At 49.9% G+C, this 17,134-nt stretch overlaps 1 protein-coding gene across 1 annotated transcript in view; it reads right to left on the bottom strand.

Annotated features, from left to right (window-relative positions):
- MRPS24 (mitochondrial ribosomal protein S24) overlaps nucleotides 1-17,134 on the bottom strand; it is a 35,465-nt gene that overhangs the window by 5,005 nt on the left and 13,326 nt on the right. The window contains exon 3 of the mRNA XM_075342961.1: nucleotides 13,293-13,404. Within this exon, the coding sequence (XP_075199076.1) occupies nucleotides 13,293-13,404 (112 nt within the window). The remainder of the gene's footprint in view (nucleotides 1-13,292; nucleotides 13,405-17,134) is intronic.

Genomic DNA, 17,134 nt, shown 5'->3' with positions numbered 1-17,134 from the left:
AAGAGAATTTTGTTTACTTACCGTAAATTCTTTTTCTTATAGTTCCGACATGGGAGACCCAGACCATGGGTGTATAGCTTCTGCCTCCGGAGGACACACAAAGTACTACACTAAAAGTGTAGCTCCTCCCTCCGAGCATATACACCCCCCCGGATGACAAATCCAACCAGTTTAGTGCAAAAGCTGAAGGAGGACATCCACCCATAAGTAGAGATAGAGTCAAACCCGGAATAACCGGAACCTCTGTCTACAACAACAGCCGGTGAAAAACACACGGAACAAGAACTGCCAACAGGCAACAGGGAGGGTGCTGGGTCTCCCATGTCGGAACTATAAGAAAAAGAATTTACGGTAAGTAAACAAAATTCTCTTTTTCTTCATCGTTCCTTATGGGAGACCCAGACCATGGGACGTCTCAAAGCAGTCCATGGGTGGGAAATAAACAGAAACTGAGAAGTAGGCAAAACCTAACTTCACAAATGGGCGACAGCCGCCTGAAGGACGCGTCTGCCCAAGCTCGCATCTGCCGAAGCATGAGCATGCACTTGGTAGTGCTTCGAAAAGGTGTGCAGACTAGACCAAGTGGCAGCCTGACAGACCTGCTGAGCCGTAGCCTGGTGCCTGAAGGCCCAAGAGGCACCGACAGCTCTGGTCGAGTGCGCCTTAATCCCCGGCGGGGGAGGCACCTGAGAACATTGGTAGGCATCGGATATGGCCGACCTAATCCAACGAGCTAGGGTCGGTTTAGAAGCCGAGAGACCCTTGCGCTGACCTGTGGTCAGCACCAAAAGAGAGGTGCACCGCCTAAGAACAGCGGTGCGTGACACATAGATCCGGAGCGTCTGCACCAGATCCAGAGTATGCAACGCTTTCTCAAAGCGATGCACAGGGGCCGGACAAAGGGAAGGCAATGAAATGTCCTGGTTAAGGTGGAAAGGAGACACCACCTTAGGGAGAAAGTCCGGAGTCGGACGGAGAACCACCTTGTCTTGGTGAAAAACCAAAAAGGGTGATTCCGAAGAGAGCGCAGCCAAATCAGAGACTCTCCTGAGAGAAATTATGGCCACCAGAAAGACCACTTTCTGTGAAAGACGAAACAACGAAACCTCCCTAAGAGGCTCAAAGGGGGGTTTCTGTAAGGCCGTGAGGACCAGATTAAGGTCTCAGGGATCCAGAGGCCGCCGGTAAGGCGGATGATGTGAGATGCGCCCTGCATGAAGGTGCGCACCTGAGCCAGCCGAGCGAGACGCCGCTGGAACAACACTGACAGAGCCAAGACCTGTCCCTTGAGGGAATAGAGGGACAGTCCTAGCTGCAGACCGGACTGTAGAAAGGACAGGATGGTCGGCAAGGAAAAACGGCCAAGGAGCATGGCCGGAAGAACGACACCAGGACAGGAAAATTCTCCAAGTCCTGTGGTAAATCCTGGCCGAGGAAGACTTCCGAGCCTGAGTCATAGTGAAGATGACCTCGGAAGGAATGCTTGAAGCCGTAAGGATCCAGGGCTCAAGAGCCACGCCGTCAATCTGAGAGCCGCAGAATTCTGGCGGAAAACGGACCCTGTGAGAGAAGGTCTGGGCGGTCCGGGAGATGCCACGGCACCTCTACGGATAGACGGAGCAGGTCTGGGAACCAAGCTCGCCTGGGCCAGTCTGGGGCGATGAGTACGACCCGACGGCCCTCCATTCTGATCTTGCGCAGGACTCTGGGCAAGAGAGCTAGAGGGGGAAACACGTAGGCCAGACGGAACTGGGACCAATCCTGAACCAGCACGTCCGCCGCCAAGGCCTGAGGATCGTGGGAGCGAGCCACGTAAACCGGGACCTTGTTGTTGTGCCGGGATGCCATTAGATCCACTTCCGAAGTGCCCCACTTGCGGCAGATTGACCGGAACACTGCCGGATGCAGGGCCCACTCGCCGCTGTCCACGGTTTGAGGCTGAGATAATCTGCCTCCCAGTTTTCTACGCCTGGGATGTGGACTGCGGATATGGTGGACTTGGAGTCCTCCGTCCACTGAAGGATGCGTTGAATTTTCAACAGGGCTAGGCGGCTGCGAGTCCCACCCTGGTGATTGATGTAGGCAACTGCTGTCGCGTTGTCTGACTGGACTCGAATGTGCTTGCCCGCCGACAGGTGGTGAAAAACTACGAGACCTAGGAGTACAGCCCTGATTTCCAGCACATTGATCGAGAGGGCTGATTCGGACGGAGTCCAAGTGCCCTGTGCTCGGTGGTGGAGAAACACTGCTCCCCAGCCGGATAGACTGGCATCCGTGGTGAGAATCACCCAGGACGGGGCCAGAAAGGAGCGTCCCTGGGACAGAGAGAGGGGCCGAAGCCACCACTAAAGAGAGCTCCTGGTCTGTGGCGACAGAGCCACTAGCTTGTGCAAGGAAGAGGTCCGCTTGTCCCAACAGCGGAGAATGTCCAGCTGCAGGGGACGCAGATGGAACTGGCAAAGGGAACCGCTTCCATTGACGCCACCATCTGACCCAGCACCTGCATGAGGTGCCTGATGGAATGACGGCGGAGCCTCAGCAGAGAGCGAACCGCCAGATGAAGGGACTGCTGTTTGACTAAGGGCAGCTTCACAAGTGCCAGCAGAGTCTCGAATTGCATCCCTAGGTACGTAAGTTCCTGGGTCGGGGTCAGAGTGGACTTGCAAGCGTGGCGAGAGTGAGCGAGACACTCCGCTGAGAGTGAGCGAGACACTCCGCTGAGAGTGAGCGAGACACTCCGCTGAGAGTGAGCGAGACACTCCGCTGAGAGTGAGCGAGACACTCCGCTGAGAGTGAGCGAGACACTCCGCTGAGAGTGAGCGAGACACTCCGCTGAGAGTGAGCGAGACACTCCGCTGAGAGTGAGCGAGACACTCCGCTGAGAGTGAGCGAGACACTCCGCTGAGAGTGAGCGAGACACTCCGCTGAGAGTGAGCGAGACACTCCGCTGAGAGTGAGCGAGACACTCCGCTGAGAGTGAGCGAGACACTCCGCTGAGAGTGAGCGAGACACTCCGCTGAGAGTGAGCGAGACACTCCGCTGAGAGTGAGCGAGACACTCCGCTGAGAGTGAGCGAGACACTCCGCTGAGAGTGAGCGAGACACTCCGCTGAGAGTGAGCGAGACACTCCGCTGAGAGTGAGCGAGACACTCCGCTGACAGTCTGCACTGGATGAAGCCTTGACTAGAAGGTCGTCCAGGTAAGGAATCACTACCAACCCCTGGAGGTGCAGAACCGCAACCACTGCTGCCATGACCTTGGTGAATACACGAGGGGCCGTGGCTAACCCGAAGGGGAGAGCCACGAATTGGAAATGTTCCTCTCCGATTACAAAATGTAGCCAACGCTGGTGTGAAACTGCGATTGGCACATGCAGAGAGACATCTCTGATGTCGATGGATGCTAAGAAATCTCCTTGGGTCATTGACTGATCGCAGAGATTCCATGCAAAAATGCCGCACCTGAACATGCTTGTTGAGAAGCTTGAGATCCAGGTCGGAAAGTACCGTCCTTTTCGGGGACTAGGAAGAGATTTGAGTAGAAATCTCAGAACCGTTCCCAGTCGGGAACTGGTACAATTACTCCATTGGCCTGCAAGAATGCCTCGGCCTGTGAGAAGGCGGCGGCCTTGGAGCAGGGGGGAGTTGACAGAAAAAATCTGTTTGGCGGGCTGGATAGAATTCTATTCTGTAGCCGTGGGAGATGGTAACCCACACCCACTGATCGAAGACGTGTTGAAACCACACGTCGCCCAAGAGGGAGAGCCTGCCACCGACCAAGGACGTTACTGGCGCGGCCAGATAATCAAGAGGAGGCTGCCTTGGTGGCAGCAGCTCCTGCGGACTTCTGAGGACGCGGCTTCATGCGCCAGTTGGTTTACGGACCTTGGCTGAGTTAGTGGACGAGGCCGAGGGCTTAGAGGACGACCAGTTAGAGGAACGAAAGGAACGAAACCTCAACTGGTTCCTGCCCTGGACAGGTTTCCTGGGTTTGTGGCATGGAAGTACTCTTCCTGCCAAAAGCTTCCTTAATAATTTCATCCAGTTGTTCACCGAATAGACTGGTCCCAGAAAGGGAGTCCAGCAAGGAACTTCTTAAGAAGCATCTGCCTTCCACTCTCGAAGCCACAGGAGCCTGCGGATAGCGAGGGAAGTAGCCGAGGCCACCGCAGTGCGGGGACAGTCTCCAGCATGGCAGACATGGCATAGGATGAAAAGACTGAAGCCTGGAAGTTAAGGCAACCATTTCGGGCATAAAGTCCCTGGTGAGGGAATGCATCTCCTCCAGAGAAGCAGAGATGGCTTTGAGAGCCCGCACTGCTGCAAAAGATGGGGAGAACGAGGCCCCTGCCGCCTCATATATAGATTTGGCCAGAAGGACAACCTGGCGGACAGTGGGATCCTTAGAGAGGTGCCGTCAGCCACTGATACAATTGTCCGGGCTGAAAGTCTAGACACTGGAGGGTCCACCCTTGGTGAATGAGCCCACTCCTTGACCACCACTGGTGGAAGGGGGAAACAGTCATCAGAACCACGCTTTGGGAAGCGTCTGTCAGGACAGGCTCTGGGCTTGGTCACAGTGGCCTGAAAACTGGAGTGGATAAGGAACACACTCCTTGTTTTCTTAGGCAAGGTATACTGATGCTTTTCTGCCAGAGAGGGGTGCTCCCCTGATACAGGCGGATTGAGGTCCAGTACAAATATAATGGACGCAATCAAATCATTAGCATCTGCGTCACTTTCGGACAGATCAATGGGGTACATGGAGAAGCGTCCGAGCCCCCAGTAAAGGCATCCTCCTTCTCCTGCGAGTCAGCTCGTGAACCAGAGCCGCGGGGCGAGGAAGGAAAGGGGACCCTGCGTCTCCATTTTAGGAGGACGGGGTCTGAGACCAGATGAAGAATCCTCTGTGAGCTTTGCTGAGCGAGCCGTAGCAGCAGAAGCGCCCTGAGAAGGGGGCTGATGCATGCTCAGCAGTGTCCGGGACAGCTGTCCCCTGGAGAGAGGGATTCTACCCAAGCCGGGGGTTCAGCCACCGGAGCCGGAGCAGCCGGAGGGACCACTGGGGATGAGCCTCCAGGCTGAGGCACCACTATGTTAGAGCAGGCATCACAATGTGGTTATATGCTCGGTACAGGCAGTACGAGCCTACAGCAGTGCATATTAAGAACAGCCTTGCTCTGATGTGAGACATGCTGCAGAAGTGGGGGCTCTGTCCAGAATGACCCCCAGCAGAGTATATAAACAGAGTATATAAGCAGCAGCACAACCGGAGGTTGTGGCTTGCCAGACCGTTTAACATAGGGACATCTCTGTGCCCTCCAGATCCCCCAGCCCAGGCCCCCATTTGTCACAATGTGGTTATGCAGACATTGAGAACGCTGAGAAAATGGCGCCGGAGCGAGGAGAGGGGGCGGGGCCTACTCTGAGAGCTGGATCCGGAGGGCAAATGAGGTATACAGGGGAGGGAATCTTTCCTCAGTGAGGAGTGTCCCTTCCCTGTGCTGAACAGCCGCTGGGCGGAGCCGCACTGTCCCTCTGCATGACTGACATGCAGGGGCAGTGAAATCGAAACTAGGCCTCAGGCGAAGCCGGGGCCTAGATTTAAACATGTGGCCAGCGTGCAGGCACCATCGGCGCGGTTCTCCAGTGAAAACTGGAGAACCGGCCGGAAATGTTAACACATTCATATAACACACTCTCCCCAATATATAAAGTACAAGGGACCCCTGGAAAGACCACTTTCTGTGGTAATAACGTCTCAGTACTTAGCTTGTGAGACGCAGGTGCCAGGTCCCTGGGGGGTGATCGCTCCGTCCGGCAGGATCCTGAAAGGGCTGCGGATGGAGACCGGTCTCCTTCAAAGCAGTGAGAACCGTGATGGCTCCCACTTCAAGCCAGAGCCTCAGGGGATGGTGAAGGAGCGCGGCATGTGAAGGCTCCAGCCTTGTAAAATCAACCTTAACAGCACCGCCGACACAGTGGGGTGAGAAGGGACATGCCGGGAGTCCAGATTGGACCCGCTTTTCTTCCAAATCTTTGAAATCAAAAATCAAAATTCAGAGAATGCATGTGTGTGTGTGTGACCTCCTGAACACAAAGCATTGAACTGGTTGGATTTGTCATCCGGGGGGGTGTATATGCTCGGAGGGAGGAGCTACACTTTTAGTGTAGCACTTTGTGTGTCCTCCGGAGGCAGAAGCTATACACCCATGGTCTGGGTCTCCCATAAGGAACGATGAAGAAATGCAATATACACCAAAAAGAACTGAGTGCTCCAAAGTCCAGCAGGTTTTATAGAATTTTTGATGTCGGGATCTATCTACCGTCTGTAGCTGGGGTTTCAACTGCTGGGGAGAAGTGTCGCTCCAACGGGCTAGGAAAAACACCAAAAAAGCCGAGCGGTGACCACTGGAGAAGCAGTTTATGGTCAAGTGTTTCTGATCCTTTCAGAAAAGATGTGGTCTTCACCACATGGTAAAGGCCCCCATACAGAAAAGACTGACATTACAAGTGTCAGCTGACAGTCTAATGTGTATGGAGGGTCCTCCGGACTGTCCCAGACAAACAATGTTGGGGGAAGATAAGGATCCACCATGCCCAATATAGACACCAATCCTATAGCTAAAGCAAACAATATACATAGCTTAAATATCAAAAATGCTTTATTAACAATAAATTCTGGTAAAAATGAATCAAATGGAACCACCCAGATGACGGATGGAATAATTACACATGGGGGACACGGCACTTGTGGTGAGAAATTCACACCACCATATACCAGCAGGATAGTAAAAAAGGTTATTAGAATATGTGCCTAGCAGTGGACGTCACAGTCAATCTATTACAAATTATATATATAATAAGTTATGTGTAAGGACAGTGAGATTAAAGTTGCAAGGCACAAATCATATTACCAAGAAGTAAAGTATCCAAAAGGTATCAGTACAGCAGCCCCCACGAGCACTGACGCGCGTTTCGCAGCTACCGTGCTTCACCACAAGTGCCGTGTCCCCCATGTGTAATTATTCCATCCGTCATCTGGGTGGTTCCATTTGATTTATTTTTACCAGAATTTATTGTTAATAAAGCATTTTTGAAATTTAAGCTGTGTATATTATTTGCTTTAGCTATAAGATTGGTGTCTTATACTATGTAGCAAGCATCTGATGATATTGTGTCATTGGTGTTACATGCCCAATATAGGCAAGATCTTCCTGTGACCAGGCAAGTCCGAAAGCGGCACACAGAAGAGCGAGCGCTCCCGTGTATGGGGGACTCCTGAGGCAGTTGTTCTGTATGGGGGGGTCCCACTAATGAAGTTTATTTTAAATCAATAGATCTTAGAATAATAATAATTTCCACAATTGGATGTTTCTCTAGTCCCTTCCACGACAGCATAGGAGGTTGTCTCTCCACGCCCTAATTGGGACAGGAAGCACAAGAGGTTTAAAAGGACCCTCCCACCTCCCATAGCCAGTGTCTTCTTTCCTGTCCCCATGGGGCATGGAGAAGTTTTCTTTTTCTCCTATGCTGTGGTGGCCGGCGAACTACAGTGTATATTTTTTTTTTTCCCCTACCTTAAGCCGGGCAGTATCGGTCGGGCCTCGCCGCTCCTCCCCTACTGTTCCCTCACGCTGTGGGGGCCGCTGCTCCAGCCTTCCGGAACTCCTCTGGGGCGATGCAGGCTGTGTAGCTCCGCGGCCGGCGTCCTCTCTGAGCCGCCGGCCGCTTTTTGCATGCACGCTGCTGGACGATCCGGAAGTGCTACCGCGGGCGGGACTTCCGGTCTAGCGAACTTCCAGTTTGAGCACTTCCGGTCGCGGAGGCAGCGTGGAGGACACGCCGGCGCTGCCAGGGCCTGTCAGGGACCGGATGCAGGAGGCGGGGAACGTTCCAGGTCACTGGGGGGGGCAGGCCCTTCTGCATAAGGGCTGCCTTGAAGACTTCAGATTCATGGTAAGGATTTCGGCTGTGCTTCCTGACATGTCTTCCCCTGCAGCTGCATCTGCAGAGCCCAGTGTTCCCCCTGCCACTAAGTACGGAGGGGGGTGGTCCCTCATGCATAGGTCTCAGGCGGATATTTATGGCTCTTTCTGGTCTGTGTTTTCCAGGAGGACAAGGCCAATAAGAAAATTGACAAAAATGAAAAAAGTCAGAGAAGTCAGAGAAGTCAGAGAAGTCAGAGAAGTCAGAGAAGTCAGAGAAGTCAGAGAAGTCAGAGAAGTCAGAGAGGTCTGAGAGGTCTGAGAGGTCTGAGAGGTCTGAGAAGTCAGAGAAGTCAGAGAAGTCAGAGAAGTCAGAGAAGTCAGAGAAGTCAGAGAAGTCAGAGAAGTCAGAGAAGTCAGAGAAGTCAGAGAAGTCAGAGAAGTCAGAGAGGTCTGAGAAGTCCGATAAACCGGATAAGCCTGAACGCTATGAACGGACTGAAAAGATTAAAAAGTGTCCAGTCTGTGTAAAAAAGCTCCCTGCAGTCTGGGATAAGAATCTTTGCTAACAGTGTACGGACCAGATTATTAGGGCTGAACAGCCGTCCCTGATAGATGATCTGCGGTCCATGATGAAACAGGAGATTCAGGCCTCACTAGCCTCCCTCCCTGCTCCTGGCCCCTCTTCCCCAAAGAAAAGGAAACTCCAGTCAGCTCCGTCTGATCATGAGGATGCTGATTCCGCCTCGGAGGGTCCCGATGAGGGTTCTTCCTCCGGGAGGTCTGACCAGTCCTTCCTTTTTCCCTCAGAAGATTTGGGGGATCTTATTGGGGCGGTTCGGAGTACTATGGGGTTAGAGCAAGTGCAGTCTCTACCCTCTATCCAGGATGAAATGTTTGCTGGCCTGAAAACCGTCAGACAATTAGGGTTTCCGGTTCATGCCAATATTCTGGATATTGTCTCTCAGGAATGGGAATTTCCTGAGAGGCGGTTCCGGAGTGACCCCAGACGCCGGTTTCCTCTGGAAACTTCTGGGTTACATTTGGAGGTCCCCAAAGTAGATGTACAGGTGGCTAGGGTAGCTAAACAAACGGCGCTCCCCTTTGAAGATACTTCCCAACTTAGAGATCAGATGGATAGGAAGGTAGAGGGCCTCATGAAGCGATCCTGGGAGGCATCATCTTCTACCATTCAGGCCAACATTGCCTCCACTTGTGTGTCCCGGTCCCTACTTAGGTGGTTAGACCAGTTGGAGGCTCATATTTCCCAGGGTACCCCTCGGGATGAGTTGCTGGAATCCCTTCCCCTACTTAGGAAGGCTACCAGTTTTTTGGCAGATACCTCGGTGGAATCAGTCCGCCTGTCGGCCAGGACCTCGGTCCTATCTAACTCTGCCAGACGTGCCCTCTGGCTTAAGGCCTGGAGTGGAGACTCCACCTCCAAAATGAGACTTTGCTCCCTTCCGTTTAAAGGGGATTTGGTGTTTGGGCCTGCCCTGGATGATATTCTGGACAAGGCTACTGATCGTAAGGCCTTACCTGATCCTAGACCCCCCAGGAAGCGGTCCTTTCGTCCCTCGATGCCTCAGGTCTCCCAGCCCAGAGGGAAAGGGAAGGCGGGCCGGTAGAGCTATCCTAAGGGTAGAGGGAAAAACATCCTCATCCCTCCCCATCAACAACGTCCTCAGCAGGACAAACAGTGACTCGGCTCGGGTGGGGGGACGACTCTCGGCGTTTCTTCCCCAGTGGCGGTCCATCACCTCCTGCCAATGGGTTCTGAAGATCGTCTCAGAGGGTCTCTTAATAGAATTCATCTCCCCCCCTCTTCCGGGTCTCCGAGTCACGGCTCTGGCGTCACAGGTTTCCCAGGCTCTACTGTACGCAAAGATTCAGGAGCTAATGCACTCGGGGGTCGTTTCCCCAGTCCCGAGTCAGGAAGAAAGGATAGGCCACTACTCCCGTCTCTTCCTTGTCAGAAAGCCGTCTGGCGACGTCCGGATTATCATCAATCTACGGCGTCTCAACCGGCTGGTCAAGTACCGGCGGTTCAAGATGGAGTCCGTGAAATCTGCTATTCCCCTGATAGGTCTGCACCACCAGATGGCCTCCATAGATCTGAAGGACGCCTACTTCCATGTGCCCATCCATCCGGGTCACAGGCAATACCTCAAGTTTGCGGTTCTACACGGGGAGGAAGTGCTTCATTTCCAATTCAATGTCCTTCCCTTCGGAATCTCCTCGGCTCCAAGGATCTTTTCAAAGATCATGGCAGAGGTGGTCGCCTTCATACGATTGCAGGGTATCTGTCTGGTTCCATATTTGGACGACTTTCTTCTCGTAGCTCCCTCCGCTCAAACCCTCCGGAACCATGTGGAGAGGTCTTTAGGAATCCTTCGGTCCTTGGGATGGATTCCAAATCTCAAAAAAATCACAGTTGCAACCCTCCTCCACTCGGCAGTTTCTCGGAGTACTGCTGGACTCCGACAGGCAGGCATCCTTTCTCCCGGAGGGCCACAGGGTGGCTCTGCTAGCCAAAATATCACAGCTTCGCCGTCAGGCTCGCCCGACCCTTCGAGCGGCTATGTCGGCTCTGGGTTCTATGACGTCCTGCATTCCCTCAGTCAGGTGGGCTCAGGCCCATTCTCGGTGTCTCCAGGATCATATCCTGGCGCATTGGGACAGACTCCCGTCCTCACTGAACCGACGGTTTCGCCTTTCGGGGACCGTCTCCTCATCCCTTCTCTGGTGGCTGCGACCCAACAACCTGCAGGTAGGGGTTGCCTGGACTCAGACGCCCCTGGTTACACTGACAACAGATGCCAGCCTGCGGGGATGGGGTGCTATGGTGGCAAACTCCCCATTTCAGGGGGTCTGGAGTCCTTATGTCAGCTCCCAATCCTCCAACTACCGAGAGCTCAGGGCTGTCAGGGAAGCCCTCCTTGCGGCTCAGGATCTCGTCCGGGACTCTCACGTCCTGGTCTACTCGGACAATGTCACCACAGTGGTACATCTCCGCCATCAGGGCAGTACGCGATCAGGCGCCCTGAAGTCGGTGTCCTCCCGGATCTTCCACTGGGCGGAACAGTCCCTGCTATCCCTTTCTGCAGTCCATCTAAAGGGATCACTAAACCTTCAGGCAGATTTCCTGAGTCGTCGGGATGTTCATCCGGGGGAATGGAGTCTGGATCAAGCGGTGTTCTGCTCTCTGGTGGCAAGGTGGGGTACTCCAGAGGTGGACCTCTTTGCTTCGGCAGAAAATCGCAAGGTCGCAACATATTTCTCCCTGAACCCTCGGGACATGGCGTTGGGGGTGGACGCCTTCTGCCACGATTGGTCCTTTTGCCTCGCCTACGCTTTCCCCCCACTTCCTCTTCTCGCACGGACCCTGAGGAAGATCAGAGACGACGGCGCCACAACTATCCTGGTAGCCCCTCTGTGGCCTCGGAGGAGTTGGTACAGCATGATCCTGTCGCTCGGGATAGACGGACCGGTCCTCCTGGGTTCAGACCCCAGTTTACTATCACAGGGTCCGATTTTCCATCCGGATCCCCAGAAACTCAAATTGGCTGCCTGGCTTCTGAGGCCCGGGCACTGAAGGCCCAGGGTCTTTCTGACAAAGTTGTGGCTACTCTACAGAAGAACCGTAAACCAGTGACTAATAGTATTTACAATAAAATCTGGACGAGATTTTCCTCCTGGTGTGGTTCTTGGCCTCCTGACCCGCTCCGGCCTAATGTTGCGCAGATTCTAGACTTCCTCCAGAGTGGATTGGACCTGGGCCTTCGGCCTAGCACCCTGAAGGTTCAGGTCTCGGCACTCAGTGCAGTCTTTGACACGGCTCTGGCGGATCATCGCTGGATCCGCCGTTTCTTTGTGTCCGCTAGTAGGCTCTGTCCGCGTCAGAGGGTCCTGACGCCTCGCTGGGATCTCAATGTGGTCCTTACCGGACTGTCTCAGTCACCCTTTGAGCCGCTGTCCTCCTGTAACATCCGTTCTCTTTCTCACAAGACTGCCTTTCTTGTGGCTATTACGTCTGCTCGTAGAGTCGGGGAACTTCAAGCATTATCTATTCAGGAGCCTTACCTGACCGTCAGAGATGACAGCATTGTTTTTCAGCTGGACCCTTCCTTCCTTCCCAAGGTGGTTTCGGATTTTCACCGTTCTCAGACCATCATCCTGCCTTCTTTCTGTCAGCATCCTAGGACTCCGGGTGAGGAAGTGATTCATTCTTTGGACGTTCGTCGGACAGTGTTGCACTACCTGGATGTTACTGCACCTTGGCATCTTGATCATAACCTTTTCATCCAGCCCTTTGGTCGAAATAAGGGCAGGAAGGTGGCTAAGAGTACCGTCGCCAACTGGATTGTGCGGGCAATCAGAGATGCCTACCTCGCTCAGCATCTATCTCCGCCTACCGGCTTTACGGCGCACTCCACCAGGGCTACCTCTGTCTCCTGGGCTGAACGGGCAGGGGCTTCTCCTGAGCAGATCTGCAAGGCGGCTACGTGGTCTTCCCTCCATACTTTCACGAAGCATTATCGTTTGGATCTGGATTCCAATAGGGATTTGGCTTTTGGCAGGAAGGTCCTGCAGGCTGTGGTCCCCCCCTAGGTATCAATTCGTTGGTATTCCTCCTATGCTGTCGTGGAAGGGACTAGAGAAATAAGAATTATTCTTACCGTTAATTCGGTTTCTAGGACCTTCCACGACAGCGCGTAATTCCCTCCCTTATCCTCGATGTTTTTGGATGTGTTTGTACTTCTCATATGCTATGGGTTCTTTGTAAGACACTGGCTATGGGAGGTGGGAGGGTCCTTTTAAACCTCTTGTGCTTCCTGTCCCAATTAGGGCGTGGAGAGACAACCTCCTATGCTGTCGTGGAAGGTCCTATAAACCGAATTAACGGTAAGAATAATTCTTATGTTTAAATAAACTAAAAAAATGTTCCTGTTCTGAGATAATCTTATATACAGTATGTGTCCCTGCTGTGTGCTGTGTACTGGCCGTGTCTGACTGCACAGGGACAAAGTATGCAGACATTACAGCACGGATTGCAAGTTATTCTTTGAGGTCAAATATTTTTTTACCAAAAGAATTCGTTGTGATCCCATGCTGTAATGTCTTTATACTCTAGTGTGCTCCCCTGCTCATGTGATATGATTAGATCATGCCCTTGTACGGTCAGACACGGCCATTACACAGTACACAGCAGGGACACATATATAACATTAACTCAGCAGAGGGACATTTTTTTTTTAAACACATCCAATTGTGGAAATTATTATTATACGATCTATTGATTAAAATGAACTTTGTTGGTGGGAAAACTCCTTTAAGCCTGTAAAAAATACAGATCAGGTCTTACTTGTGTGTTGAGAAAGCCAGCCTTTCCTATGGGCAATGTAATGAGGGGGATGCGCCTCTTCATAGGTCACCGGTTTATCTCCTTTTCCCACACGTACACGAGCTGCACGGTTCTAAAAATTAAAAAAAAACAACAACACATATTTAACCACATGTACAAATTATATATATATGTATACAGTCATATGAAAAAGTTTTTTCTTTATAACAAATTGGGTTTTTGCAACAGCTATTTCAGTTTCATATATCTAATAACTGATGGACTGAGTAATATTTCTGGATTGAAATGAGGTTTATTGTATTAACAGAAAATGTGCAATTCGCATTTAAACAAAATTTGACCGGTGCAAAAGTATGGGCACCTCAACATAAAAGTGCCATTAATATTTTGTAGATCCTCCTTTTGCAAAAATAGCAGCCTCTAGTCGCTTCCTGTAGCTTTTAATGAGTTCCTGGATCCTGGATGAAGGTATATTTGACAATTCCTGTTTACAAAACAATTCCAGTTCAGTTAAGTTTGATGGTCGCCGAGCATGGACAGCACGCTTCACATCATCCCACAGATGTTCAATGATATTCAGGTCTGGGGACTGGGATGGCCATTCCAGAACATTGTAATTGTTCCTCTGCATGAATGCCTGAGTAGATTTGGAGCGGTGTTTTGGATCATTGTCTTGCTGAAATATCCATCCCCTGCGTAACTTCAACTTCGTCACTGATTCTTGCACATTATTGTCAAGAATCTGCTGATACTGAGTTGAATCCATGCGACCCTCAACTTTAACAAGATTCCCGGTGCCGGCATTGGCCACACAGCCCCAAAGCATGATGGAACCTCCACCGAATTTTACTGTGGGTAGCAAGTGCTTTTCTTGGAATGCCGTGTTTTTTTGCCTCCATGCATAACGGCTTTTTGTATGACCAAACAACTCAATCTTTGTTTCATCAGTCCACAGGACCTTCTTCCAAAATGTAACTGGCTTGTCCAAATGTGCTTTTGCATACCTCAGGCGACTGTTTGTGGCGTGCTTGCAGAAACGACTTCTTTTGCATCACTCTCCCATACAGCTTCTCCTTGTGCAACGTGCGCTGTTATGTTGACCGATGCACATTGACACCATCTGCAGCAAGATGATGCTGCAGGTCTTTGGAGGTGGTCTGTGGATTGTCCTTGACTGTTTTCCCCATTCTTCTTCTCTGCCTTTCTGATATTTTTCTTGGCCTGCCACTTCTGGGCATAACAAGAACTGTACCTGTGTTCTTCCATTTCCTTACTATGTTCCTCACAGTGGAAACGGACAGTTTAAATCTCTGAGACAACTTTTTGTATCTTTCCCCTGAACAACTATGTTGAATAATCTTTGTTTTCAGATCATTTGAGAGTTGTTTTGAGGAGCCCATGATGCCACTCTTCATAGGAGATTCAAATAGGAGAACAACTTGCAAGTGGCCACCTTAAATACCTTTTCTCATGATTGGATACACCTGCCTATGAAGTTCAAAGCTGAATGAGGTTACAAAACCAATTTAGTGCTTTAGGAAGTCAGTAAAAAGTAGTTAGGAGGGTTCAAATCAAGAAATTGATAAGGGTGCCCATACTTTTGCACCAGTCAAATTTTGTTTAAATGCGGATTGCACATTTTCTGTCAGTACAATAAACCTCATTTCAATCCAGAAATATTACTCAGTCCATCAGTTATTAGATATCAAATTGTTATTGTTATAAAGAAAAAAGGTTAACACTAATAGGGGTGCCCAAACTTTTTCATATGACTGTACATATATATATATATTATATATATATATATATATATATATATATATATATATATATATATATATATACACACACACACACACACACACACACACACACAGTACAGACCAAAAGTTTGGACACACCTTCTCATTCAAAGAGTTTTCTTTATTTTCATGACTCTGAAAATTGTAGATTCACATTGAAGGCATCAAAACTATGAATTAACACGTGGAATTAAATACTTAACAACAAAGTGTGAAACAACTGAAAATATGTCTGATATTCTAGGTTCTTCAAAGTAGCCACCTTTTGCTTTGATTACTGCTTTGCACACTCTTGGCATTCTCTTGATGAGCTTCAAGAGGTAGTCACCGGAAATGGTGTTCACTTCACAGGTGTGCCCTGTCAGGTTTAATAAGTGGGATTTCTTGCCTTATAAATGGGGTTGGGACCATCAGTTGTGTTGTGCAGAAGTCTGGTGGATACACAGGTGATAGTCCTACTGAATAGACTGTTAGAATTTGTATTATGGCAAGAAAACAGCAGCTAAGTAAAGAAAAACGAGTGGCCATCATTACTTTAAGAAATGAAGGTCAGTCAGTCCGAAAAATTGGGAAAACTTTGAAAGTGTCCCCAAGTGCAGTGGCAAAAACCATCAAACGCTACAAAGAAACTGGCTCACATGAGGACCGCCCCAGGAAAGGAAGACCAAGAGTCACCTCTGCTGCGGAGGATACGTTTATCCGAGTAATCAGCCTCAGAAATCGCAAGTTAACAGCAGCTCAGACTAGAGACCAGGTCAATGCCACACAGAGTTCTAGCAGCAGACACATCTCTAGAACAACTGTTAAGAGAAGACTTTGTGCAGTAGGTCTTCATGGTAAAATAGCTACTAGGCAACAAGCAGAAGAGACTTGTTTGGGCTAAAGAACACAAGGAATGAACATTAGACCAGTGAAAATCTGTGCTTAGGTCTGATGAGTCCAAATTTGAGATCTTTGGATCCAACCACCGTGTCTTTGTGCGACGCAGAAAAGGTGAAAGGATGGACTCTACATGCCTGGTTCCCACCGTGAAGCATGGAGGAGGAGGTGTGATGGTGTGGGGGGGGGGCTTTGCTGGTGACAGTGTTTGGGATTTATTCAAAATTGAAGGCATAAAGAACCAGCATGGCTACCACAGCATCTTGCAGCGGCGGGCTATTCCATCCGGTTTGCGTTTAGTTGGACCATCATTTATTTTTCAACAGGACAATGACCCCAAACACAACTCCAGGCTGTGTAAGGGCTATTTAACTAAGAAGGAGAGTGATGGGGTGCTACGCCAGATGACCTGGCCTCCACAGTCAGCAGACCTGAACCCAATCGAGATGGTTTGGGGTGAGCTGGACCGCAGAGTGAAGGCAAAAGGGCCAACAAGTGCTAAGCATCTCTGGGATCTCCTTCAAGACTGTTGGAAAACCATTTCCGGTGACTACCTCTTAAAGCTCATCAAGAGAATGCCAAGAGTGTGCAAAGCAGTAATCAAAGCAAAAGGTGGCTACTTTGAAGAATATAAGACATATTTTCAGTTCTTTCACACTTTGTTGTTAAGTATTTCATTCCACATGTGTTAATTCATAGTTTTGATGCCTTCAATGTGAATCTACAATTTTCAGAGTCATGAAAATAAAGAAAACTCTTTGAATGAGAAGGTGTGTCCAAACTTTTGGTCTGTATATATATGTACACATACAAACACACACACAGCTCTGGCAAAAATTAAGGGACCACTGTAAAATTGTCAGTTTTTCTGATTTTTCTCTTTATATTTTTGAGTAAAATGTAAATTGTTCTTTTATTCGATAAACTATTGACAATGTCTCTGAATTTCCAGCAATAAATTTTGTATTTATTTTCATGAAAATGAGAAATGGTCAAAATAACAAAAAATCCCTTGTTTTTAGACTTCCAATAATGCAATGAAAACAAGGTAATAATCATTTAGAAACCACAATACCAATAATGTTTTACCTCAGGAAGATTCAGAAATCAATATTTTGTGGAATAACCATGATCATTAATCCCAGCTTTCATGCGTCTTGG

The sequence above is a fragment of the Anomaloglossus baeobatrachus genome, chromosome 4 (assembly GCF_048569485.1).
Source record: "Anomaloglossus baeobatrachus isolate aAnoBae1 chromosome 4, aAnoBae1.hap1, whole genome shotgun sequence".
Lineage (NCBI taxonomy): Eukaryota > Metazoa > Chordata > Amphibia > Anura > Aromobatidae > Anomaloglossus > Anomaloglossus baeobatrachus.
This window is presented reverse-complemented; position numbering and strand designations above follow the sequence as displayed.